We start from the raw sequence: 26521 nt of genomic DNA, 5'->3' as shown, positions 1-26521 counted from the left end.
ATCCCCGCCGGCAGAGCCCCGGCCGCATTGTATCTCACACGGCCGAAAAAGTAACCTCAGGACGCTGGGCGACGGCAAACCGCAGAGATCGTCCCGCCATCCTTGGGAATGCCGTCTAAGATGAAGGACCGGCGTCTTTACCCCGGGGCGACCCTTGAGGCCTTGTTTGACGGCTGCGGCGGAGGTGAGAGTGTTCGGAATCAGGGCCTTCTCTCCAGCTTGGCGGGATTAGAAGGGTTGTATAAGAGGACGAGGTTGTCCGGTTCTGAAAGACATGGTACAAGCACAGCTCCATCGCGCAAAGCCAGTTACTGATCGCAGGCACGACACTCGTTTTCTCTTCTTCGATACCCAGACTTATCTTGTCTTAACCTTTCAGCATGCTCGCCCACTTTCTCCTCGCCGCGGCTCTGGCGCCAGCCGCTCTCGCTGGTCCCGTCAAGGCCCGCCAGGTTGCTTCCTACGACGGAAACCCGCTCGCCGACAGACAGCTGTTTCCCAATCCCTACTACGCCGATGAGATCAAGAACCTGGCCATCCCCAAGATGACTGGTGACCTCGCCACGAAGGCGGCCAAAGTCGCCGAGGTTCCCTCCTTCGCCTGGCTGTGAGTTCTTGCGGTGCTGTTCGTTCATGTGGAGAAGCTCACTAACACCCGCACAGCGATACTCGCGAGAAGATCAGCTTGATGAATAGCACTCTTGCTGAGATCCGCAAGCTGAACCAGGGCGGCGCGAACCCTCCTTACGCCGGCACCTACGTTGTCTACAACTTCCCTGACCGTGACTGCTCCGCCAAGGCTTCGGCCGGAGAGCTTGCCATTGCTGATGGCGGTCTCGACAAGTACCAGAAGGAGTACATTGACCCCATTGCCGCGCTGGCTAAGGAGTATTCTGACACTCGTATTGTGTTCGTCTATGGTACGTCTCAATCCATGAACACACTAATAGAGTACACACTAACAAATTCCAGAACCCGATGGACTTGCGAACCTCATCACCAACATGGGCGTGCAAAAGTGCTCCCAGGCAGCGGACACCTACAAGGCCGCCACCGACTACGCCTTCAAGACGCTCAACCTAGACAACGTTGCCATCTACGTCGACGCCGGCCACGCCGGCTGGCTGGGCTGGGAAGCCAACCTCCAGCCTACGGCAACCCTCTACGCCGACGTGTACAAGAAGGCCGGCTCTCCCAAGGCAGTCCGCGGCCTCGTCACCAACGTCTCCAACTTTAACGGCTGGAACCTGACCTCCGCGCCCTCGTACACGACGCCCAACAACAACTACGACGAGAGCAAGTTCCACGCGGCGCTGACCCCGATGCTCAAGACGGCGGGGTACCCCGCCAACTACCTCGTCGACCAGGGCCGCAGCGGCAAGCAGCCCACGGGCCAGCAGATCTGGGGCGACTGGTGCAACGTCAAGGACGCGGGCTTCGGGGCGCGGCCGACGGTGAAGACGGGCATTGACACGCTGGATGCGATTGTGTGGGTCAAGCCTGGCGGCGAGAGTGACGGCACGAGCAACTCTTCGGCGACGCGGTATGACGAGAAGTGCAGCTCGGGGTCTTCGTTTACTCCTGCGCCGGAGGCTGGTACTTGGTTCCAGGAGTACTTTGAGATGTTGATCAAGAACGCCGACCCCGCCTTCTAAGTTGGTTGTAGGGATGTGACTTATGGTTCTTCAATTGTAGATTTTTCATTTCATTCTTGGTACATAGATATAAGAAAAACATGATTTGATGACCACACGAACAGACACCGTCGTTGTGAACAGCTACCTTCGTCATGACTGCTGTGAGCTGCTGTGAGTGGTATCAGTCACAGTGGAGTATCAAGAACAGCGATAGTGCTCAACAACCAAGTTTCAGCAAATGCACCTATCCGACCGCTTAAATTCAGCTCTGAAGTGCTGAATGTTTCTCCAAACAAGCCAACCATGACACAAATTGATTCGACTCTTGTCCGGTTTGTCGGGTCTCTTCAGATCTGGTGTTGCAGTCGGCATGTTCGGATGATGCCCATCACCTCTACCATCAACTCCCAAAGAGCCTCCAAGAGACGAAAACCTCCAAAATTGGAAACTTCCTATTCAAGAACCAACAGAACTTTTTGGGCCACAGGCAGACGGATACATGGCTGCGAAGGCTCTCCACGCGCCGCGATCTGATCATCTGTCGACATCGGCTGCGCAAAAAAGGGAGACGGCGGCCCCGCACGCCCCAGCGGAGCGCCTGCAATCTCGCCCCTTTTGGGGGTTGCACCGCCCAAGCCCGGGCCACGGGCGACTCTTCCACCAATCACGGCGAATAGCGGCGCGCCCGTGGATGGGGTCCTCAATGTACTGCAAACGAGCCGTGACGAAGACCTTTTCCTCCCTGTTTACTTGGTGTGGTTTTTGGCCTTTCGTTCTGTCTAGGTTTTGGGATGGGGGGATGGACGGGCTTCATATAATATGTATGTCGCGCCGGCGCCATCCCACCTGAACCGTTTCTTTTTGGCTCTTGTTCTGGATATTGTCCGAGTCTCTCGTTGGTCTGACTATCGTTTCTCTTCACGTTCTTTCTTCAATTCTACGTTTCTTGTTGATATTCATTTGCTGGTACATATCATTTCAACCCATCTTAACCCCCTGACAAAATGAAGTCTTTCGCAACCGCTCTTTCTTTCGCAGCCGGCCTGTCCCTGTCCTTTGCCAGCCCTACCTGGCACGTCAGCCGCGGCGCCGCCGTCACCCCGAGACAGGCCAACAGCTCCTCCAAGAGCCTGATCGTATTGTAAGACACCACCATGACCATAACATTCTGCATGCCGGCAAATCACTGACCCCAGATCCAGCGGCGACTCCTACTCCACCGTCGGCTTCTGGCCCGGCGGCACCCTCCCCGCCGCCGGCAACCCGCTCGGCAACCCGGCGCTGCCCGGCCAGACCACCTCGAGCGGCCTCAACTGGGTCGGCCACCTCACCAGCACCCTCAACACCAGCCAGATCCTCACCTACGACTTCGCCGTCACGGGCGCCACCACCGACAAGGACATCGTCGACACGTACGCGCAGTACTGCGTCGACGACCAGGTCGACCAGTACAAGCAGTACGTCTCCAGCGCGGTCGCCGACAAGGCCAACGCGCTCGTCGCCGTGTGGATCGGCATCAACGACGTCGGCGAGCCCTTCTGGGACAAGGAGTCCGCGCCCGTGACCAAGATCATGGACCGCTACTTCGAGCTGCTCCAGACGCTCGCCGACGACGGGCTGAAGAACTTTGTGCTGCTCTCCGTCCCGCCCTTCTCCGACCAGATCCCCGCCATGATCGGCCAGAGCGAGACGGACTTGCAGCGCCTGCGCGACGACATCAGCTCCTACAACTCCGAGCTCACCACCCGCCTGGCCACCTTCAAGTCTGCTAACAGCGGCGTCAAGGGTCTTGTTTTCGACACCAAGCCTTCTTTTGATACTGTTGTTGAGAACTTTGCGCAGTACGGCGCCAAGGACGCGACCTGCTACGGCTCCAGCGACTGCATCTGGGCGGACAACTACCACGCCGGCCTCGCGATCCACAAGCTGCTTGCTCAGAACCTGGTCAAGGGCGTTGCTGAGAACTTTGTCTTCTAAAGGACGATGAGAATGGAATGAAGGTAGTTGTAAGAGGAAGGATAGGATAAAAAAGACGGTTGAATTACAACTTGGTGGTGCCTACTCGTCTCTTGCAATGTGAAAAGTGGCTGAGCCGTCTGAAACCAATGACGCTCATGATGTTGCACGCATTGTGACACTGGCTGGGCGATATCTCGGTAAGACGGGCAAGATGAATACGCACAATGAATGACGTTTGCCAATCACGATGTCAAAAACTCACCGATCAAGGGACCAGAAGCAGTCAAAGGGCCTCAAAACGATCCAACCCTGCAGTCGCCTGACCCCAATAATCCGGAGAAGCGGCACTCATGTGTATGGGCGATAAAAGAGTCCGAGATGCCACTCCAACAGGCTTACGAGCTACCCGATTGCTTACGTTCCGCAACCCTGCCGATTGGCCAATGGCCCTCGTGAAGGATGGGTGACTTCGCCCGAAATGAACCATCTCGACGGGTCCTCGAAGCTTTGTGGTGGCGGGCGCTAAGCTTCTTTCCGCCCGCCAAGAGGGAATATCTGGGGTGCGGTGTTGCTGTGCCGCAGTTCACGAGTCTGCCTAGTCGCCCAAGACATGTTTACCAGCTGATCTGCTGACGGTCCCACGAATGAATCCACGATAAGGAACGAGGCGCTTACATGCTGCGCAAGGCATTCTTCTTCCTCGGTTCTTCTAGAAGGCCTGGTGTTTATGCTTAAAAGCAATCGCGTGTCTCCATGAAGTTCATCTGATGTCCGCCACAACGGTTGGACTTGAAGAATCATCATTCGACGTCTCACAGCCCCAAATCCAACCCCGCATTCCCCAATCTTCATCTCCCCCATACTTCATCACCCCACTAGAGAGGTCCCACTGTTGAGCAAAGCGGCGATGCCCTCCTTCTTCAAGAGATCCAAGAAGGAGAAGGAGAAAGAGGCAGAGGCAGAAGCTGAAAAGGCCAAGGCGGAGCGCGCCGCCACGCCGCCTCCCACCTACGAGGACGCGCAGACCGAGCCGCCCGCGTTCGAGGACCAGCCGCCGTCGTTTGAGTCCATCAACGGGTCCAAGGGAGGCGCGCGGCCGCCGCCCACCGAGGCGGAGGTCGCGAACCTGACGGCTGCCTTTTCATCGCTGCGGCTGGGCACGCAGCGCGATCCGGACGTTGATTCGTGCCTGGCTCATCTGAAACTTCTGTTTGCGATCCAGACGCTGAAGGAGGAGGTCGGGTATACCGATGGGCTGTGGGAGATCTGGGATACGAGAGCCGGGCCGAAGCCGGACAGCGATGAGGCCGGGTCCAGCAAGAAGTCGGAGGATTATGTCAAGGACGTGCTGGCGAAGCTGCGCGAGAAGCGCTGGGCGGTGTTCTTGGCGCGCGCGGTTGATCGGTACGAGACTTGGTGGATGACGTTGGCGGGGGAGCGGTTGAAGGAGGAGGACATGAAGACCAAGTCGGAGAAGTATCTTGAGTTTCCGGATGGTGGGAATGATTTCTTATGGACTGTGGATATTCTTCCACCGTTGGGTGAGTTGGGCCGCTTTCATTCAAACAGCATCTAGGCTTACAGGTGCAGATGTTCTCATGATCTGGCACGCACACATGCTCAACCCGAGAGCTTTCCTTGAGGATACGATGCGCTACGGGATGAAGACTTTCTGGACAACGGGCATGCCATGGGCTCAAGTCAACGAGATCATCGATGTCAAGTTCAACTACATCGCCACGGACGCTGCCAAAGCGAACTGGGAGGCCAGCACTGGGCGAGCATGGGATAACGTCGCGGAGCCCCTGGCGAAGTACATGGAATGCCCCGTCTGCAAGGAGACCATAGAAGTTCCATGGACCACTTGCGGCCTGCCCGAGCTCTACAAGGGCGAAGCGTAAGTTCCCCTCAATCCATTACATTCATCACCTACTAACATCACCCAGAAAGCCAGGCCTTGTTGGCAAGGGCTACGGCGACGGAGACTTCTTCCAGCTCTGCACGGCAGGCTGCGACACGATCATCACGCGGCGCTTCCTCTCCGTGGCCAAGATGCTCAGCGACGCAGAGCACTACCTCGGCGACAACCACACCGTCCCCAGCGCCGTCCTCGAGCCCAAGGTCGGGATGCCCGTCCCGCAGGCCGACGGGCACGCCCCGCAGGGCCAGACCTTCAGAGAGGCCACCTTCCCCAACCGCCTGTTGGGCTTCGGTGTTATTGAAGAGCTGAGGAAGCTCGTCCGGCCGGGGCTGCAGAAGCCGTCCACGATGGAGAACGTGCGCGATATCATTGAGGCGGCGCTGGAGGACAACGACGCGTACATGAGGATCCAGGAGCTGGATAAGAAGCCGTACAATAAGATCCTCTCGCGCACGGAGAGAGTTCAGAGCAAGAAGATGATGTCGCGGTACTGGGACAACCACTCCATCTTCGCGCTGGATCTTGTGGGAGCTACGGTGCGTCAGGGCGTGTTTGTGGAGAAGATGTACAATGTCAGTTGAACCCCTGACTGAGTTAACACAAGGGTGTTATTTACTGACCATCCCTTTCAGATCGACTGGCTCCACGGCCCGAACCAGCGCGGCACCATGGACCGTCTCCTTCAGAAATACAGCCGCTTCATGCTCATCATGACGGAGAACCCCTACTCCCTCTGCGTCCCGACGCTGGATGTCGACCTCGCGTGGCACACGCACCAGCTAGCACCGCGGGCGTACTATAAGTTCAGCACCTTCAACTCCGCAACCACGGGGACCAAGGAGGCCAGGTTCATCGACCACAACGATAAGATCGATGAGGAGCGGCTTACGGAGGCTTTTGAGTGGAGCAGCAGGACATATCTGGACAAGTTTGGAGAAGTGTATTCCGAGTGTGTTTGTGGGTGGTGTGACAGTATGTCAAGAGCCCCCCCCCTGTTCTTTGGCATGCCGCTTTGAAGTTGACACTTGACAGTTATTCGCACCAACCACACCATCAACGATTCGAGCATCTTTGGGCGCACAAAGCAGCAAAAAAGTACTCCTTAGCCATCCCCCTTTCCTCATCTTCGTGGGCCAAAATTCTAACTCCACCCAGCGATCGACAACTTCAACGCCTCCGCAAAGCCCTCCGCCCCGGGCGCCGAAGTCCACATCTCCGCCCACAACGCCGTCCTCTCCAAAGAGAACGGCGGCCGCAAAGCCCTGCGCTACCAGCAGCGCCAGATCTGCAAGCACCGCATGGACGGCGCGTACGAGCGGGCCGCCAAGCGCGCGTCGAAGAAGGGCGTCAAGCTGCCCAAGCCCGAGGAGTACTACAACCACTGGGGCAGCACGTATCACCGCTACGGGCCGAACATGTACCCAGCGCACCTCACGGCGGGCATCTACGTCGCGGCCGACCCGGGTATCATGCATGCCGGGACGGGGAGCTGGGCGGGATGTGCTCAGGGGTTGTGCGGAAGCAACGACATCGCGGCCGGAGGGTGTGGCGGGCCTGGGGGGTGTACCAGCTCGGATGTAAGTTTCGCGGCCATGCATGGATTTGGAGATTTACTGACTGGGTTGTAGGGAGTATGGGCTGGGAGAACTCCAAACCAGATGGGCGGTACGTCAAGATCGTTCCGAAGAATGTCTGTTACTGTCGCTAACGGGATGTGTAGGTTGCGGAGCATATGCAGGATCAGTTGTTATGATAAGTGGAGGCGGTTGTGGAGGAGGTGGAGGAGGATGCGGCGGCGGCGGATCGTAACAGTTACATCTATCAACGTATTAATCAGTGTGACGTTCAGTTTGAAGACATAACTTTTCATCATCGCTCTCACGCATGAAGCGTCCATCTAGTTACAGATCGTGCGAAGTCACATCGCTACATGCGTCCAAAATGATTATGTCAAAAGTCAGAACGATTGAACAAAATACAAAAAAAGAAATTTCTGAATTAATCAGAGGAAGGTTTCAAAGAATTTCCAGGCTCGTAGCACCGAAACCGGGTCCCCAGCGCCCGCAGCATCAAAGGCTTTGGAACACAAGAGACCACTATCCAAAGATGCACATTAGACGGAGGCTCTCACCACATCCGACGTACACCAGTGGTTAAGGTGGCTTTTGCGCAGCGACCGGGAATCGAACTGGAAGAGTCCAATGTCTTGGTGAGAGATAACCTGAGGGTATCACCCCCCAGGCCACCCGGCCGCTCTGGTGACAATCAGGCATCATTGTTTGGATAAAGAAGGGTGAGGGGGGCAGCCTCAGGTTGAGAGGGTGAAGTCGAAGGTGAAGTCGAAGTTGAGAAAGAGAGGAAGGTGCTTCCTTCTCTTTTGGGAAGACTGGACGCGTTTCTGTGTTGACGCGTCGTCGCCGTCGTCCTCATCCCCCGTCGGGAGTTGCTCATTCACCCAATGCTTCACCTACCTAGCCCCTGACGCTGGCTCACCTCCATCTCACCTCTTGCCGCCCTTTGACTCCATTCTTTCCTGTCTTTAAAACATCAGACGAGCGGCAGTGGAAAGTCTTCAGATCTTCTCACTTTCCATCTCGTCCACCCACCTCCAGCAAACTTCACCCTGGCAACCACACAACCTACTTCTTCGCCTCACAACTTCACAACATAATCATTCCGCCCACAATCTTGCCTCATCGCATCAAACGTAAGTCACGTCTGAACCACTCTTGTCCGTCCTTTTCCCCAGCTTATTCGGCTTTCCGATCAACGTCACTTTTCGATCGCAACCCATCCAACGAACCTTCCCCTATTTCTTTCCCATTCGCTCACGCGAATCCACGACTTGCCTCCTTCTGCTTCAGTCGCCACTTTCGACGATAACTGACCAGACAGCAGAGTCCTACACGATGTCTCAGGCTCAAGAGCTCCCTCCCGTCGTCTCTGGCGTCCCCGCCATCGCCGCCGACAATACCCAGAAGACAGTGACCAAGAAGACCAAGTCCAAGTCCAAGACGCTCAAGAAGATCCTACCTTCCGGCGCCGGCTTCGAGATGTACCGCGACCCCACCAACCAGGAGGTGAAGTACCTCGAAGACGAGAATGAGACCATCGCCTTCAAGAACGCTCTGCGCGCCGTCTCCCCCAACCTCGACACCCGCGCCATCGATATGGCCATGGCCGAGCTTTTCGAGAAAGCTACCAAGCTTGCGCCTCACATGGCGGCTACCGAGGGCACTGCAGGAACCTTCATTGCCGCCGCCCGTAAGGCCAACTGGACCAAGACTGCTCTGAGATACATGAAGCCCACCGTCCCGGCCAGGGTCATGATGCGCCTGTACGAGGCGCGCCGCCTCGCCATCAAGTTCTCGGGATACCGCCAGCATCCCATCGCCTACAACGAGGAGACTCATACTGCAAAGGCCATCGATGTCCTTCTTCAAGAGAAGCCTGAGGAGAAGCCTGACACCTTCTTTGCCGACTGGACCAACGAGCAACTCGAGAGGATGATGGGCAAGATCCGCCGTCGGGAGCATGCCGACTGGGGAAAGGGAAAGGAGGATGATAAGGAGGATGAGCTCATGAGCCCTGAGGAGGCTAGGGAGTTTGCCGAGGCCCAGAAGGCTGCTCGGGCGGAGCTCGAGGATGCCCTTGCCATGAAGATGCGTGAGTTGGGCGTCAAGAGTGGTGGTGCTGGTTTTCTTTCGCACTAGACAGGACGACTTTTCCTCAGGGACGACCTCCTGATGACGATAGACAATGAACGATGGGCAAGGGCATGAAAACGGACATGAAAACGGGTTTGGATGCCTTTGCCCAGTAATGAAGACATCACAAAGAATGGCACTCGTCCTTTGTGATTTACTACATCCACATGGATCCCTCTATATACTTCTTGTGACATCAATGATTGTTATTCACCGTCCCTATGACCCAACGGCCCAGGTCCACGGCGCTAACGTGTCGTTCAAGCAGGATGTATTCAAAAGCTCCGAGCACCAGCCATGAAAGAGTACATGTTATTATTATCATATTTCCCATAGCTCAACTGAGAATCTCAGTTGGCTCCCAGACAAAGCAGCCCAAAAGGGAAACGCCACCGCTCAACGCCAACTCCAAGGGGTATCGAAATGGTTTCTGTTGCTCTCATGTGTCGTCGGAGACTCATCCGATATCGAGGTTCTGTGTAGCCTCGGAGAACTTGCTTTCACATGCATGAATCTTAGGATTCTGCCGTCTATTGCGACGGCTGTGGAGGGGAAGGCGGGGGTGGTGGAGGGTTCAAGAGTCGATCTTGAACATTGCCGGTGTCATTGAGATAGACGTCAAGCATTCCCGGTTGGTCACTACTGTAGTATAGTCAGATGCCGAAGCAATATTTGGCAAGGAATCTTTGCCTACCCATTTACCAAGACGTCAAAGTAAGTGTTATGATTCATCGTGATGACGGATGAAGACGAGGTCTGAGATAGATGGTTTGGCAGCAAAATCGACAGTCTCAGAGGGAGAAGGATGCTCAGCGTGCGAATAGTCGGTAACGGGCTTCCTCAGCTTGCAGTCACCTCTTCATAATCTCAATATATGGTTGAGGGGGTATTTATACTCAAAACTTACATGATCAGGAACTCCTTCTCGGATATCGTACCCTGCCACGTTCCTCGCTCCATCCCGCGCAGCACTCCGCTGGTCACCTGCTCCATCGGAACGCAACTGACACCATTCCCACTTTCACAGCAAAATCCCGGCCCCGTATCCGTACCCAATACGACGCCAGAGATCCATTATCAGACCCAGAAACGAATCGAGGGGGCCACCCCCAAAGCGGGCCAAACCTCATGAGACCCGGCACAATCCTCGACAACCCGAAGGTCAAACAACGAAAGCCGACCAACCGGACGCAAATCCCACCCCAAACATGAGGCTCTGCCTGCGGTCATCTTCGCGACTCGGTCGGGGTTCGTCCAGTCGCCGTGACGGACGATTCACCCCGTGCCGTTTTTCGTCTCTCAGCGGGGCCGACGACGCGCGCGCGCACGGCGAGCTCATCCAACGACATTCCAAGCCCAGGCTCTACGACACGCCCCCCCTCCCGGGATTCTTCATCGAGAAAGGATGGGGCAGAGATTAAACCGTTTCTTTTTGGCTTCTGCCAGACGAAGGTGTGTAGAAACCACCCCTCTCGCTCTCTCGATGAGGACTTTCTCCCCGGTCTTTCTCCCTGGTCAATTTCCATGCAGGCTTTGCAGCCAACAGCGCAACATACATACGCCCCTCACCAACGGGTCCAATCACCCCCACATCCACGCCTGTCTTGCATGCGAGACTGCATAAGAACTTCGTGGCACCGCTGAGAGTTTGCTGTGAAGGTAGCGACATGGTTGCTCGCATTGAGGATGCGGTGTGCGAGCGACTCGGTTGTGGGGGCATGCAGACAATAGTGCTCCGAGTACGTGCGTATGATGGAGGTAGTTCGCTGGTCTCGCGTCGTGGATCAGGGTACAACCATGCTCATCTCTGCGTACTGCGTGAGATTACAGTTCAATGACGCTCAAGAGGAGCTGACGAGGTGGTGTGGTGATGTACATGTAGCAGAATCTCTTGAGGGAGCTCATCGTTTCTTCAGTGATGTGCGGCAATGCGTGTTGATCAATGTGTGTATGTGATCGAGAGTCCCGCAATGTGGCGTAATGATCTTCGTCTCGGGAATTATTCGCGAAATGCTGTTATTCAGAAACTCGCGATTGATTCCCGAGGTGCGCTTCCAGCAGTCAGTAGGCTTCGTGTCGTGTTGTTGCTGATTAGCACGTATTGTGGACAGCATCGCCAAGCTTGAACGGGTAGCAGACCCGAGCTTGGCAGCTCGACGCGGGGAAACAAGCAGCAAACTCCAGGTCAAAGCTTCAGCTTGACACTGCCAAGACTTGTGGGTTGGGTAGTTGCCGTACATATGAAGACGTTGTACCTCCCATTACCGCTTTGGGGAACCCTTACCAGGTGATCAGGTGTAACTAGTTGACCGAAAAACGTCAGGATGGCATGGTACGAATCATCCTAGACCACGACATTTCGTAAATATCAACATGCCGCAGGCCACGTAACAACAACGGCATCAAGATGAACCAAGCGATTGGAAGAGTACACGAGCTACGGCTGGACGATAGAGCAGATGATCGCGTACAGGTTTGATGTACAGATTTGACGAGGATCAGGGGTTGAGGATGGCAAATACGTGCATGTTTTATACTACATTACAGGCCTTGTTTCCTGCAGAGCCTCAAAGAAGGATCGCTCCGCATAAGCCTTACCAATGATCTTTGAGCTCGCTTCTACCGTACATGTACTCGCCACAGCTGGCTTGTCAGCGTAGACTTCAAATCTCCCAGGGTTGGGTCAGATCGTTTACTCTTGTTACGCGGAGACTAAAGTAGAGCTTTATTCCAACGAGAGATCTTCTGCGTCGACTTGTATTCGTGAATCTTGGTGCTTCTAGCACCGTAGTGTAACGAGCGTATCCGAGGTAATGTGGTGAGAAATGGAACGCGTCCAAAAGCAGTCCAGCAGCTACTCTGTATGTCCTGAGTCCAGCCACAGCTTCCCAGCCCTTCGAAAAGAAAGAAGTAAACCAACAGTATCGACTCAAAATCAACCAACAGTAGTACTTGGAGATAATCCGTCTCCAAAGTGGGGTATCAAACAAGCCATCAGTGCCTCCTCAAAATCTCAAACCCCACCTAGGCACACTCAATACACCACCATCCGCGTTACAGGAGAGTGGCAGAGATACAGCGTGTTTACTACCATTGAACGCTTGTCCATCATTTGGCATTCGTGAGCCTGTCGGGAACATTGTCGGTGTCCTTGATATAGATGTCAAGCATCGGGCTGGGCGAAGTACTAAATTTCCGTTAATGGTCATGATCATGAATCTCGTTTCAGAGACTTGCCTGTCAGACATGATGGATGCTAAACGGAGGGAGGCAGGGTGTGAGGTTTTTCTTTGAATGGTAGAGCTGAGAAGTGTTGTTGCACAGTGTTCTTTTCAAGAAGCCCAGCTTCGATGGTGTTCTCAGTCAAATTGGGTCATTTTCATCGAGAGCCCAAGGGGTATTTATAAGTTTTCATGTTAAAAGAATGTCGACTACACTTGCCGATGAATAGTAGCCATCTTGTTGCCCCTCTCGGCTACTGCTCCCATGGATGTTCACTCCATCTACGAGATGTTCACCTCCTACATGGGTCATCTGCTCCGCGCTAGCATTATCAAGGTCGTCTTCACTGCAATTTTCAGGCCAGAAAAAGCACATCCCTGTCCCGTCCTTTGACGGAACTAGAGACACAGGACCCCCCTCCGGTCGAGTCAGGGATCAATATCTATCGTCCTCGACAAGGGCCTGCCCAACCAAACAGCCCGAGTCCCATTTTAATGAGGCTCTGCGAGAAATCCCCTGGTCAAATCTCCCTTGTCGGTCAAACATGTGAGTTGGCAACCCCGCTATCACCTACCACTTTCTGCTTGTTGTCTTCCGTCTGGTATCCGACATCCGTCATCTGCTCACACCCTACATAGCGGGTGTGGCTACGACATGCGGGATGGGCCCTCGAGCGGCGGCATGGGACGGCATGGAACAGCACGCGCCAACCGTCAACGGCACGACAACGGCGCGTAAACTCTTAAACATTGGACTACAGCTGTGAATCAGGCTCTACGGGTCACTGAATGTTTTATCAAGCACTCGGTTTCGTATATCCATCGTTCACGACGGCATGGTCCACTCTCTTCGGACTCTTCCTAACATGGCTTGTACCCGTTGTAGCCAAGGATGCCGAATACATGCTGCTCTTGCATAATTAACCCATGTGGATGCAGCGAAGTCAATAGAAGCCCTCCAATCACATCCACGCATGATATAACACTGCATTTTCCCCGCTCTGCCGCTCATGATGTCTACAGACAAGAGGAAGGTGTGTAGCAGGTTATGCAGATTGGTCCATTGGCACCTTGTATTTGATTTGACTTGGTCTCCGGTTACATGTAGCCTTACGGGATAGGGGTTACGGCGTCTGTATCTGTCTCTAGGGTGGTGAAAGAGCTACCCTGGTGTGGTATCGGTTTCGTCGAGTTGCTTCGGCAAGTGAAAGTTTCGAGCGCTCGTCACTTTTCTTCAGCAATGTGCAAAAATGTGAGCGGTCCTCGTACCCGACGTTCTCTCCCTGTGAAGTAACCTTACTCCGCTCGGGCTCCTTTCGGTCATGCTCGGGGCCGCGTTCCCGTCCGTGACGTCGTCATCATCACGGTCGTCGCGAGAACTGGCGACAGGCTTCACCGCCAGAGTCATTGACTCCCAATCTAAGCTTCATAAGATGGTCCCCCACGGGGTTGAATACACCCGCTGGATTGGTCAGCAATTGTCATCAGATGAGGGGTTCCCAGGCCGAGAGATTGGCTTCGAGATAGCAACAGATGGCAAAGATGGAGCTAATCATTTCAAGCCATTGTTGCAAAAGCACACCGTCTTCCGCCTCCCGTCGGCAGGGGGCGTCATCATGGTCTGATAAACTGTCCACGGGACTATATTTGAGTCGGGATAACGTTCAACTCCGAGGCCACGTATGTGATGATGCGGGACGGAGCTGCAAATCGTGTCGACGTGGTGAAGCCGTCGGAACGAGGATCAGGGATAAAGAGAACAACACCGGCATCAAAGCCATCGGTCAGGCTGTGGCGCACTCTTCAACGGCAAGAGCCTCAAGGTATAGCATTCAGGAAGCAACCCAGAAGTGTTATTATGCGAAAGAGTTCCAACACGTGGGGGGCATTGACAGGGTGTAAGGGATTGATTTCGCGAGAACGATGGGGAAAGACGTCAAACTCGCAGGAAACATCTCGTGAACAGCGCCTCTCAGTACTTTCTACCCAACCAAACCCCGCGCCAGTGGTCCATTCGCAGGCTCGCAGCATCAGATCATAAATCGCCATATCTCGGGCCAATGGTTCATCGGGCTGCGGCCCCCGGTTGGGAATCCGAGAAGGGCAAACAGAACGAGGGTGTGGAGGAATGGGAGATTGAATAGTGGGTGACCGCGGATGAAAAAGGACAGGATTGGAGGGGAAGCCGGGAGGGACGAGAGAAAGCAGAAGTGAGCTGCCATCGGGTGGATAATGGTGTGGAATCCAGCATTCTGCATCCGTACACCACACACACAGCACTACCCAAGGCCGGGTCGCCCCCGACGCGGCCACGGAGTAGATGTCTGCATCCATGTCGCTTAGCTGCGTGGCTGCTTCTTGAGAGACCGTTCCAACTGCAGCATGCCAGAGCCCCTTCCTCTTGCCCTTCTGTCTGCTTCTGTGTCTGGAGCAGAGCCTCGGAGCCGCATGTTTCGGGGGGGAACCGATCCCCCAGGCCCATGGAGGAGTTCTGAAGCTCTTCGAGCTACTTTTGCTGTGCAGTTCTTTTTGTGGTGGGTGTGAGGGGGGAAGGGACGCCTGACTCGTAGGAAGTTTGTTTGCAAGGTCGCTTTCGAATAGTACTGTGCAGGAGGCAGTTCGCCTTTTTTGCACATTCAGTTCTATTTACTGCCGTCACATCTCATCCTTCCGATCGTTCGGTTTCCATGTCTTTAAGTCAGGAGGAGACAAGAGAGAAACGTGGAAAGGCAACGGCAACTGTGTGTTGGGGGCGGTGTCGATGCGTAGGGCTGGCTGGGGCTGCTGACAGTGTTGGTTTCTCCGGGCTGTCAGCAAGATGGAATTTCGAGAGACTTCCTCTCTTGAGGGGATCCTTCATCTATTCATCTCTGTGGAATCTCTAACGTCTAAAAGACAGGAAGACCATCGATTACCACGTGTCCGAAGCCCGCCGACTTAGATCTTCGACTTCTCCGACTCATCCCTCGCCCTCTTCGCCTCCTTCTCCTCCTTCAACACCTCCTCCCGCCCTCGAACCTCGACCTTGCGCGGGCCCTCGCGCGTAAACTTGACCAACACGACCCTCTCCCAGTCGCCCCCGCGCCCCGAGCGCTTGAGCTCCGGCCCCGGCTTATCGATCCCGAGCACGACGCGGTTATCTTCCTCGCGGATGAACAGGTTATGCGGGCTCATGACCTTGTCCGCCCAGGGGATCTCCGACGTGGGCTGCTTCCTCGCAGCCTCCGACTCGGCCGTCGGGACCCGCTTCAGGAACTCCTTCAGCTGCTCCCGCTGCGCCGCGAAGTGCTCGACACCGGCCCCGCTCGAGGCGCCCTTGCAGAACTGCGCGACGAGGAAGAGCAGATAATACTGCGGCGGGAAGAGGATGATCTCGCCCTTGTCGGCGCGGGAGAGCCATACGGAAGCGTCGTCGAACTTGGCGGCCGTGTGCTCCACGCCCCCGTCCGGCGTCGGGACGATAATCTCATGCTCCGCGGCCTCAGCGCCCGTTGAGGCGGAGTGCGGGAGCATGTAGATGTACATCTGCGTTGTGAAGCGTTTGGGGACGTTGGTTGGCGTGACCCATCTCGTGAAGGGCATCAAGCGATCTGTTGCGCTTGTCAGTGAGCTGTTGCATCCTCCATTTGCCAGTCCAAGATGGCTATGCTACGCTGGCGCATTGCCAGCGCATAGCTCATTATGATGCTTCCAGTCCAGAAGTTGCAGACCATAGCCTTTCAGGATTTGTCGATGTGAGATGAATTGACAGGAAACAGGACCACATACCAACGTCCGGAACGCCCCCGACACTCTCAACCCACTCCCCAAACCTCACCTCATTCCCATGAATCCGCTTCCTCGCGACATCCCTATCCGCAGACGACAAGTTGACCAGCGCAGACTCCTCCCCCGCCGCCGCGCCCTTCCTCGTCGCAAGCAGAATCCCCGTCTCCTCAAAACACTCCCGGATCGCACCAAGCCGATACGCAGGCCCGTCCTCATGCCTCTCCCGCGCCTCGGGCGCAGGCACCTCCCCGTCGTGGAACGCGTCCAGGTTCCCGCCGGGAAAGACGTGCGCCGAGGCGAACGACGTGGACGTCTTCACCCGGTGGAGCAGCAGGACCTGGTTCGTTGGTGAGAGGAGGAGGATGCTGGTGCCCGGTTAGCGCGCGCGTGCTGCTGGGAATCAATATGGGTGTCGGGCTACCTTGAGCTTGGCCGTGGCGCCTGGACTTCCTTCTTCTCCTTGGATGACGATGATGCCCGCTTCTGTGACATGATTGCTACCCGCGTGGCGCCTTCAAAACGAAATGTGGCTGTTCTGAGTGGCGGCGGCGTGTTCGTACTCGGCGGCCTTCGGGTCGATGTTCCGGTCGCAATTGAGTGCGAATTCGTGAGTCGGACTGAGAGTACTGACGATTTTGAACGCGCGCGAATGCACCGTGGAAATATGAATGTAGACATTAGAAAACCCTGGGAATAGCCTGTCCGGCTAGCTCAAAGTCATGAGGTGTGTTGCGGACTAGATCATCGCAGCGGGGTTGTTTGATGTTTTGCCGAGGTTCGGTGAGCGCCCTGTGACCGCGCCCTGCGCCGGTTGAGGAATGCCGTGCGGCGAGCAACGATCGACATCCGTACTTGATATTTTCAAAGGCTTCATTACAATCATAGTTAAGAAGCAGTGAGAATAAGATATCAACGTGTAAAAGTTTGGTATTGCGCATGTTAAGTGAATGCTAGGCCTCTCCAAAGCTGTGCCTGTGCCCACCCAAGTTACGCCGTGATGAATGCATAAACACGTAGAGGGTATCCTTGCCTCAACTCCAAATCAATATCTCTTTCTCTCGCCTCCTCGCAAGCTCTCGCGCCAAAGACAGCAAACACTCTTGGACTCACACCATTGCTTCACTTCAACCGCGGAGACCTCGCCGTCGTAGCCAACTCTGGACAGCTGACCTGTGTTCAGCCAAGTGGCAAGGTCCTCCAGCACAATAGGGTCATACATCAACATCATCTCATGAAAGGTGGGCTTCTTCGGGTCCATGGTTGGGGGTGCCGTCGTCACGGCTTCGGTGATGCACTCAAACAGAGCCGCAGACTCCTGGCTCTTTGGCGACGCAGCGAGCGACATCTCCGTATCGTCCGTGATTGATAAGGAAGCATCCAGTGGCGGCGGTGACGAGAACATTGGCTCTGGAGACGAGTAGGGCGACGGCGACAGGGACCCTTCAGAGGCCGAATCAGGGATCTCGATAATGTTTTGCGACGCAAGCTTCCTGGCGCGTGACGCCGCCGGCGAGGCTACGTCTGGGGTATCTGCAGCTGCCTTGGATTTACCCTTGTTGCTTATCGTGCCGCCGGTGGTTCGTGTCGGCTCAGCGGTTTTCCTCGGCCGTCCGGGTCGCCGTTTGGGAGATGGCGGCGGAGGCTGAGCTGACGGCGGCGGCTCACTGGACGGGATCTCGATGCTGCTCTTTCTCGGACGACCCCGCGGGCGTTTGGGTGACGATAGGAGTTCGACGCTGGGTGTCTTCCTGGGCCGTCCCGGCCCACGTTTAGGTGACATCTCCTGGGATGCTGGCGCAACGTCACTGTTCTTTCTCGGACGGCCCCGCGGGCGTTTGGGTGACACAGCAGCTGCAGCCCTTTGCACCTTGGCAGCTGTCTGTGACTCAGATATCGTCGAGATCATCGGATGGTTCGTGGGTAGGGAAGAAAGGGCTGGTCGCTGCTTACTTTCCCAGCACTGGTCTAATAGAGCAAGCATAGCCGTGCGTCTTTTGACTGGCTTGAACCCGTATGAGGAGATTTCACGTGCGAGCTGGACGTCAGTGTATAGGTCGAATTTTGGTTTGCTGGGTTCTTGGACAGGTTTGGCTTTGGCAGCAGGCTGTTGTGTTCCTCTGCCAGTCACTGACAGCAACCGCGGCGGCCGCAGCTCAACATCATCCTCGGAGATGTCCTTTTCGGCTGGGCACGCGGCTTCATGTTCGGGTGCAGGGCGTGGTTCCTTCGGGGCGGATTGAGCTGCCGCAGGCTGAAAGGATGGTGCCTCTTCCTGAATGCTAGGCAGCCCCCCCGCGATCGCTTTTCCGAGAAGATCGTCGATATCAGGGAACGAGTCATCTGATGGAAAGTGATTCGGTAGTGGTGGCGCCTGTTTGTCCGTGGCCACGTATCCAAATGGATTGGGCCCTTCAGATGTGCCTTCATTTCCCTGTGGCGTGTCTGCCAAGTTGATGACTTCGAGGTCCAAGACTCGTCCATCTTCGTCTCTTGCACCGACACCCCACAGCTTCTGTCGCGGTTCTGGCTCTACCGCGTCACTGTTGATGGGCGTCACGAAGGGGTCGTCGTCCTTTCCCCGCGAGTTTGAAGCTTGGAGAGCTGATTGAAGGTCTCGTAGGAACGTTGGCGAGTGTTCCCGAGCCAACTGGCTCGAGGTGCCAAACACGTAGTCCTGGTTTGCGGCCTGTCTCAAAGCTGCGGTCGGTGAAAGGAGGACAGGTTCCGGCGGTGGCATCTTTTTCGGCTTCTTGGCCTTGGATGCCCTCTTCTTTCCCTTGCCCTTCGCCTCCTCTGCTTCGACGGCGTTGCTCTCTGGTGCAAGTGCAGATGGCTCCTGCTGCTCAGTAGCTTCTGGGACCTTATAGGCAGCTGTGGCTAGCTCAGTGATAGTTCGAGGCTTCTTCCTGGGTGCCTTGGCCTTCGGGGCCGCTCTCTCGGACGGGCCCGTCTTGGCCGTTTCGTTGATAGATACGGTCTCGATCAACTTCCTCTTCCCTAAGACCTGGCGCTCATTGTCGGGTGGCTCGACGGAGGGCCGCGCCTGCTCCTCCTCGGGGTGCGCATAGTTCTTGAAAAGATTATCGAAAGTCTCCTTTGAGGCGACAAGACTTGAGGTCTTGTCGGTTGAGGAGAGCAAATCCACGACCTGTTGGTTCGAACCAGCAACGGTATCGGCAGGCGGCGGTGTCCAATCCATGCGACGGCGCATAGCCGTTTCCAAGTCCAAAGGTTCGTCCGCATCTTTCTTGGTCCTCTTTGGCGGCTTAGGCACCTCGGCCTCCTGATCCTGGTCCTCGTCTTTCGGTTTGGCAAAGTGGCGACTGACAGTTTCCTCCTTCTTCTTCCTCGTCGTTCTAGCCTTGGCCGCAGGTTTGGGCTTTGTAGACTTGGCTTTCTTCTCTTCTTTCTCGGCAGCGTCCTTCAAGTACTTCTTCCACGGCTGGTCGGCCTCGGTTTCCTCCTTCTCCTTGGCAGCCTTCCCAGCTTTGGCTGGTTTTGGAGGCGGTTGGCCTGGCTTCTTCTCCAACACCTTGACACCTCTCTTCCGCTTCGGTTTCGATACCGTTGCGAGGCACACTACAACTGGCTCCTCCTCTTCCGGTGGTGGCGGCGGGGGCATGCCAGAGTGTTCGGTCGGGGGTTTATACGGAGTCGTCAGGTCGATCGTGGAGTGCTCGTGGCGGAGGAAGCTGGACACGCTGGTGAAGCTATGGCTCGCATTGTCGGGGGTTGCCATCGCCGCGCTGCCACTTTGTAGCGGAGGTCGTGAAGGGTTCTGTGATTTGATCTGGTCGAGAGACGGGAGACCTGGCGAGGAGGAGAGGCTGTAGGGGTCATGAGAAATGGTCCCGAACGGAGACCCCATCGTGAATCTCGACAGGCCTAAGGTGATGCGCCGAGCGCATGGTTTCAACACAAACCGCAGCAGGATGTTTGTTGGGGGTCTACAAGAGACTATCGTAGTGGCTGCAAGGCGTGCGTAGACATTGAAGTCGCCCGTAGTGTCTCAGATGTGTTGGCGGTGGCAATGGCGCATCGAGTTGTCATTCACGCCCTCCCGTCCTTCAAGAAACAAAACACACTACGCGCGACACCACTAACAGCACTAAATGGGACCCAAACCTCACTCAGCGGAGCATGCACGCTGCAGCGGGGTGGAGGCCCGAGTGTCCCAAGCGCCCTCGACACCCGCGTCATTGCCGCGCAGTCACCTGACTCAGCCGACACGTGACTGCAGCCCTGCCGCCGGCTCGGCAGGCGCAACCCACCGGACTTTTTGGAAGGAGGCGCCCACACAGTTTTTTGGCAAAATTAAGAAGTCACCCCCACCACGCCTCAGTCTCTTCCCGACGACCACTTCCGCGTAACGCAAAATCACCAACAACTTCTCTAGACAACCCCCCGAACGCCAACCGCAGCAATGGAGAACGACAAGGGCGAGATCGTCGATCTGTAAGCGAACACCAAACCACCCGTCCTCGAGACGTCACGTCACGATGCACCCGCGCGCCGGTAGCCGAATTCTCGTTCTGGAGGGAGGAGTTTGAGGGGGGAAAGAGAGCAGAAGAAGGCGGCATTTTTCTTGCGTGGAATCTCTCTCGGTTGCCCCCTCGGACCTCTGCTTCAGGAACGAGAATTGGGAGGAAGGCCAGGGATCGCAATGCGATGGAGGATGAACAGACGCAGAGGAACGGATTTGCTAACATGTTTGCTCCTTCAGCTACGTTCCGCGCAAGTGCAGCGCCACCAACCGCATCATCAAGGCCAAGGACCACGCTTCCGTCCAGATCTCCGTCGCCAAGGTTGACGAGAACGGCCGCGCTGTCCCCGGCGAGAACCACGTCTACGCCCTCTGCGGTTTCGTCCGTGCCATGGGTGAGAGCGACGACGCTTTCAACCGCCTTGCCCAGCGCGATGGCCTCGTCAAGGCCGTCTGGTCCGCCCAGCGATAAATGCTGAGGCTTCGTCCTCGGGGGAGGAAAGGAAATGGTACGTTGTGGATGGGGCTTTGCAAAAGGCTCTCGAGGGATTTTATTGGCGTCCAAAAAGCGAAGCCGGACTCGGACACGGTGACTGACTCTTTTATCTCAAAAGGTCTAGTCGTTCGGTTCGGTCGGTCTACATGGATCTAGAGTTGGTTGCATGGGACAAAAAATCGCCAATTCGAGGCGTCCGGCTCTCTGAGGAGAGGAAAATGGCATAGGAATGGTTCACGACTACCCAACACAATGAGATTTTCCGCGTTCGAGACAAACAAGAACAAGCCTCTCCCGTCCAGTGACTCTCGTCCTCGTCCTCGTCTACCGCCCTTCGACTGCGAAATTCCTCCCCCGTACCCAATTGCTCGTTCCCGGCTAGCGAAGGATTCTCGTGCCACCCTCGATGGTCTCCCATGGCCGAGGATTCTGGGGCTACCTCGATAGCCTCCGTGCCGCAGATGAAAGTATGAGGCCTTGAAAAAGCCGTGGCGGTTAAGGTGTTCGCCATAGTACAGATACGGGTCTCACATGTCTAGGCACTAATTGCTTCAATACGATGCCTATTTTTCAACATGGGTTCGCCATCTTTTTGTGCTTTTGAAATGATGAAGAGTCACACAGTCAAGGGTTGATTCGCTTGCAGCCGTTCGAATGCTGGTGTTTACTGAAACAGAATCCACAGCTTCCAATGGGAAGGCAGCCGAATTACCTTCACTTCAATCACTGAGCCAGGCTCGACCTCTAGGTGCCCAAAATCATTGTAAACCTTTGTGAAGCGCATGTAATGCGTGTAATCATTGATCGCTGTGACGCTAACTTCAGACAACATGGTCATAACTCTGAACAGCTCATCTACCCCATCCTCTACCATCACCACCGCTATCTACAACACATAACGGAAGTTGGGATTCTCCATGTCAGTCAGATCAACACCCTCATCCTCATGCTGAGCGTCAGGCGTCACCGCAGCCGCAGCAGCCGCCTCGTCTCTCTGCTTGTTCCTACGCATCAACATCACCCGCAACGAGATGGCGATACACATCTGCGCGACCGAGCACGCAAGAATGACCTTGCACCCCGTCGGGTACAGCGGCGCCTCCTTGGCCAGGAAAGCATGGGGTCCAATCACGTTTCCGACGCAGTACGCCGTGAAGACGATGGCCGAGGCCGTGATACGCTTCGTGTAACCGCCCAAATTCGTCGCTGGCATCTGCAGCGCGAGCACCAGCGACGCGACGAACGAGCCCACGAGGTAGTACCCGAACAGCACGCCGACCTTGTAGTGCGCCCGATCCAGCTTCCAGATCATGACGCATCCCAGGATCGTCGGGATCAGCCACAGCGCCATCACCGTGGTGCGCTGGTTCTTCAGCTTCGTGGCGGTGTACGCGCCGGACAGGATCCAGAAGACCTGGAACGCGCCCTGCGGGATGCCGAGCGCGGTCGTGAGCAGCGGGTCCGAGACGAGCCCCTTGATGATGAGCTTGCCAAAGTTGGCGACGCCGCCGTTGATGACCTCGTTGAGCAGCACGAAGAGCGTCAGCAGCCAGACCTGCGGGTCGAGCACGGCCTCCTTGATCTGGTACCACTGGACCGTCTTGTTGAGCACGCCGGTGCGGGCGAGGCGCGCGCGGCCGACGAGCAGGGCGCGCTCCTCGAGCGAGAAGCGCTTGGCGGTGAGGATGCTGTCGGGCAGGTAGAAGAGCAGCAGGATGCCCCAGAGGATGGTGATGCCGCCGCAGATGAGGAAGACGGCCTTCCACACGGGGAAGGAGTCGATTTGCCCGATGCCGTAGCTGAGGAGGCCGCCTAGCATGGAGCCGACGCCGTTGCAGCAGTAGAAGATGCCCGCGCGGAAGGGCTGCTCCGATCGGACGTACCTAGAGTTGCGTGTGTTAGCTTGCTATACTCTGGGTTCGGGTGAGACTGGGGTGTAACTTACCACATGGAGACCATCATCATGAAGCAGGTCGTGATAGGAGCCTCAAAGACTCCCAGGAAGAATCTACACGCCGCCAGGCCGGGGAAGTTGGAGCACGCGGCCGTGATCATCAACACGGAGCCCCACGAGAGCACACACCCCGCGACGACCTTGCCCATCTGCGTCTTCTGCGCGAGGTAGACCCATGGGTACTCGGCGACGAGGTAGGCGAGGTAGAAGATGCTCGCGAACCACGAGTACTGCGTCTGCGTGACGCTGGTGCTGGTGAAGAGGTCGAAGACAGCGGCGTACGAGAGCGCCTGCTTGTCGATGTACTGCAGCACGTAGGTGCCGGCGAGCAGGGGCAGAACGATGAGGTCGATCTTGCGGACGAGCTTGCGGTTCTTCTCCTTGTCGTTGACGAGCTCGGCGAGGTACTCCTCGGTGATGTTGTTCTGGTAGAGGAACTCGGCGGAGGCGTCGAGGTGCTGGACCTCACCGGCGGTCAGCGACTTGGTCGGCTCGAGGCCGTCCTCGGCCGCCTTGATGTCCTTGTCGACGGCGTGCGTGTTATCGGCCATCTTTGCTGTCGTTGACTGTCTCAAAGGACTGATGTGTCTAGCAACAGGAACAACAAGAGACGTTGAAGTTGACGACTCAACCTTCGTGACCTCACGGGGAGGGGAGAGGACATGATGTTTTAATGCCCCGTTGCCAATTGGCCATTATCTCGAACCCCCGCAGGCTCACGAGGCCTGGTCTCCGGGGTGCAGTTGATAGACGAGCCCTCGCCCAGATAGTGCAGATAGCCCGGGGAACTGTCAGTCCTACTCTGTCAGTTGAGTAAACCAAACAAGCATCTTATCAGGAACCGGACCCATGCCCACGAAACCCCATAACGGGCTACTTTATCCGCAGTCCTGGGTCTGCCAATGGCTGGTCTGGCTATCGCGGGGAACACGGCCGGGGGGCGCATGAGTCGAGAGGAGGTCGGGGTCTTGCCGACCGGCGCTGATAAACGTGATAAGCCGGAAGATCAGAGAGTGCTTCGGACGACAGATCTGGGCCCGAAAACGCACGTCTTGAGCCGATATCGCTCGGCCGCCCGATCCCCGCGGGAAAACATGCACTTCTCTACCAAACGTCGCGGCTTTCCCTACTCATTTAACAATGCTAGTCAACTCGATTCGGAGGGCCTGTCTGCCGTGCGATAGCTGCTGCAACGGCGATCCGGTACATCCATCCGCCGATACCTGATCTAATCATCAACCACACCCACCCCCAAGCTTTACCAAGCCCCCGGTTCACCACTCACCTCTCACCCTTGCTTGCCAACCGAGACACCCATCCAAGACATACACACACACATTCCCTTCCCAAGATGGGTTCCAAGGTTGAGGACCATCCCTCGGTGACCATCGCGCAGGGCACGGTGGTCGGCACCGTCGTGACGGAGGCCATCCCGCGGCCGATCGAAGCCTTCCGCGGCATCCCGTACGCGCAGCCGCCGACCGGCGACCGCCGGTTCCGGCCCCCGGTGAAGGTGGAACCGTCCACGGCGACGATCGACGCCTCCAAGTTCGGCGCCGTCGCCCCGGGCAAGCAGCTCTTCCCCGGCGGCCCCAAGTTCGAGTACAGCGAGGACTGCCTCACGGCCAACGTCTTCCGGCCCCAGGGCGCGGGCAAGAAGGACCTGCTCCCCGTCGGCGTGTACATCCACGGCGGCGCATTCAATCGCGGCACCGCCATGATGCACAACACACCCTCGTTCCTCGCCAACTCCGGCCAGGACCTGGTCGCCGTGTCCTTCAACTACCGCATCGGCGCTCTCGGCTTCCTTCCCTCGACGATGAGCTACGAGCAGGGCGCCCTCAACCTCGGTCTCAAGGACCAGCTCCTCCTCCTCGAATGGGTGCGCGACAACATCGCCGCCTTTGGAGGTGACCCCAGCAACGTCACTCTCTTCGGCATCTCCGCCGGAGCACACTCCGTAAGCCCCTCCTACCCTCCTTCAAACCCCAATTCCCGCCCAGAAACTAACACCCCTTCCCCCGGCAGATCGGCCACATCCTCATGCACGACGAAGGCCAATCCGCCCCCCTCTTCCACAAAGTCATCCTCCAATCCGGCGCCTCCACCTCCCGCGCCGTCCGCCCCTACAGCGCCCCCATCCACGAGGCCCAGTTCGCCGACTTCCTCGCCGCCTGCGCCTGCCCGCCCGGCCTCTCCTCCGCCGACACCTTCGCCTTCCTCCGCGCCGCCCCCACCGAGACCGTCCAGGCCGCCCAGATCGCCGTCTTCGACAAGTACAACCCCTCCCTCCGCTGGGCCTTCCAGCCCGTCGTCGACGGCGACATCATCCCCCGCGCGCCCATGGAGTCCTGGCGCCTGAACAAGTGGCGCAAGGTCCCCATCATGACCGGCTTCAACCGCAACGAGGGCTCCATCTACATCAGCAAGAAGGTCGCCCGCTCCGACGAGTTCACCTCCTTCTTCGCCGACCTCCTCCCGCTCCTCTCCGCCGACGACGTCGCCACCATCGACGCGCTCTACCCGGACCCGCTCACCGTCGCGGACTCGCCGTACGAGGAACAGCTCGAGGGCACCGGCGCGCAGTACCGCCGGCTCGAGGTCGCGTACGGGCAGTACGCCTACGTCGCCCCCGTGCGGCAGACCGCGGAGCTCGCGAGCAAGGCCACCAGCGAGCCGGTGTACCTCTACCAGTGGGGGCTCGAGAGCTCGCTGCTGGACCGCGCGCGGCACGGCGAGAACATGTACTACGAGACGTGCGAGCCGAACCGGACGGGCATCTCGGCGGCGCAGAAGGAGCTGTGCCTGACGTACAACGCGTACATTACGAGCTTCATCGCGACGGGGGATCCCAACGCGGTGAAGGGGTCTGCCCCGGAGAGGCCCGCGTGGGAGCGGTATAGTGCGGAGGGGACGCCGAAGGCGATGGTGTTTGGGGAGGAGAACAAGGAGCTGGTTGGGGGCGAGGCGGGCGTGCCGGCGAGGTTGCATGATGATACCTGGGCGAGGAAGGAGTCTGAGTTTTGGTGGAGTAAGGTGGATGTCTCGCAGCAGTAGGCTGTAGAAGTATAGAAAGAATCAAATCAGTTAAATATGCTTGCTTGATTTTTAGTGCGTGTGAATGTTCGTCTTCATCGTTTTGATGTTATCCTGATGAAAAAGGGGACACATCCGCTAACCTTTAAGCTTTTAATTATTCATTGTCAGTAGTAGTTTTCATTTCGTTGATATTGCAATCCAGTGTTAACTTTCCAAAATTCGAAAGAAGCTTTAAACCTCAATGCCTCAACCCTTTTTCCTCACTACACGATCCCTCCCAAACAAACCCCCCAAATACCCAACCTTGACCAAAAACGTACCCAACGGCATGACAAA

General features: G+C 56.6%; 8 protein-coding genes across 8 annotated transcripts; 6 read left to right on the top strand and 2 right to left on the bottom strand.

Moving 5' to 3' along the window:
* Positions 1-380: 380 nt before the first annotated feature.
* GCG54_00000936 (1 4-beta-D-glucan cellobiohydrolase CEL6A) lies at positions 381-1655 on the top strand (the record flags this gene model as incomplete). The annotated part of the gene is made up of 3 exons (XM_045401067.1): positions 381-607; positions 664-920; positions 973-1655. The coding sequence occupies 3 exons, from the start codon at positions 381-383 to the stop codon at positions 1653-1655; spliced, it is 1167 nt and encodes a 388-aa protein (XP_045258851.1).
* A 986-nt stretch (positions 1656-2641) lies between these two features.
* Positions 2642-3614, top strand: GCG54_00000935 (Acetylesterase; the record flags this gene model as incomplete). The annotated part of the gene is made up of 2 exons (XM_045401066.1): positions 2642-2778; positions 2834-3614. 2 exons carry the CDS (start codon positions 2642-2644, stop codon positions 3612-3614), a joined length of 918 nt encoding a protein of 305 aa, XP_045258850.1.
* Positions 3615-4503: 889 nt separating this feature from the next.
* Positions 4504-7270, top strand: GCG54_00000934 (uncharacterized protein; the record flags this gene model as incomplete). The annotated part of the gene is made up of 6 exons (XM_045401065.1): positions 4504-5137; positions 5181-5493; positions 5543-6089; positions 6150-6474; positions 6673-7094; positions 7238-7270. The coding sequence occupies 6 exons, from the start codon at positions 4504-4506 to the stop codon at positions 7268-7270; spliced, it is 2274 nt and encodes a 757-aa protein (XP_045258849.1).
* A 1156-nt stretch (positions 7271-8426) lies between these two features.
* Positions 8427-9230, top strand: GCG54_00000933 (uncharacterized protein; the record flags this gene model as incomplete). Its single annotated transcript, XM_045401064.1, has 1 exon — positions 8427-9230. The coding sequence occupies one exon, from the start codon at positions 8427-8429 to the stop codon at positions 9228-9230; it is 804 nt and encodes a 267-aa protein (XP_045258848.1).
* A 6152-nt stretch (positions 9231-15382) lies between these two features.
* On the bottom strand, positions 15383-20081 carry GCG54_00000932 (Structure-specific endonuclease subunit SLX4; the record flags this gene model as incomplete). Its single annotated transcript, XM_045401063.1, has 4 exons — positions 15383-16035; positions 16214-16578; positions 16735-16900; positions 17324-20081. 4 exons carry the CDS (start codon positions 20079-20081, stop codon positions 15383-15385), a joined length of 3942 nt encoding a protein of 1313 aa, XP_045258847.1.
* A 555-nt stretch (positions 20082-20636) lies between these two features.
* Positions 20637-21168, top strand: GCG54_00000931 (40S ribosomal protein S21; the record flags this gene model as incomplete). The annotated part of the gene is made up of 2 exons (XM_045401062.1): positions 20637-20668; positions 20937-21168. The coding sequence occupies 2 exons, from the start codon at positions 20637-20639 to the stop codon at positions 21166-21168; spliced, it is 264 nt and encodes an 87-aa protein (XP_045258846.1).
* Positions 21169-22078: 910 nt separating this feature from the next.
* Positions 22079-23697, bottom strand: GCG54_00000930 (putative transporter; the record flags this gene model as incomplete). The annotated part of the gene is made up of 2 exons (XM_045401061.1): positions 22079-23075; positions 23138-23697. 2 exons carry the CDS (start codon positions 23695-23697, stop codon positions 22079-22081), a joined length of 1557 nt encoding a protein of 518 aa, XP_045258845.1.
* Positions 23698-24286: 589 nt separating this feature from the next.
* On the top strand, positions 24287-26203 carry GCG54_00000929 (Lipase 4; the record flags this gene model as incomplete). Its single annotated transcript, XM_045401060.1, has 3 exons — positions 24287-24321; positions 24470-25106; positions 25175-26203. 3 exons carry the CDS (start codon positions 24287-24289, stop codon positions 26201-26203), a joined length of 1701 nt encoding a protein of 566 aa, XP_045258844.1.
* Between the last annotated feature and the right edge of the window lie 318 nt (positions 26204-26521).

The sequence above is a fragment of the Colletotrichum gloeosporioides genome (assembly GCF_011800055.1).
Source record: "Colletotrichum gloeosporioides strain Lc1 chromosome Unknown consensus_83, whole genome shotgun sequence".
Taxonomy (NCBI): Eukaryota; Fungi; Ascomycota; class Sordariomycetes; order Glomerellales; family Glomerellaceae; genus Colletotrichum; species Colletotrichum gloeosporioides.
Note: the sequence above shows the minus strand (reverse complement) of the source record. Positions and strands in the feature narration are given on the sequence as shown.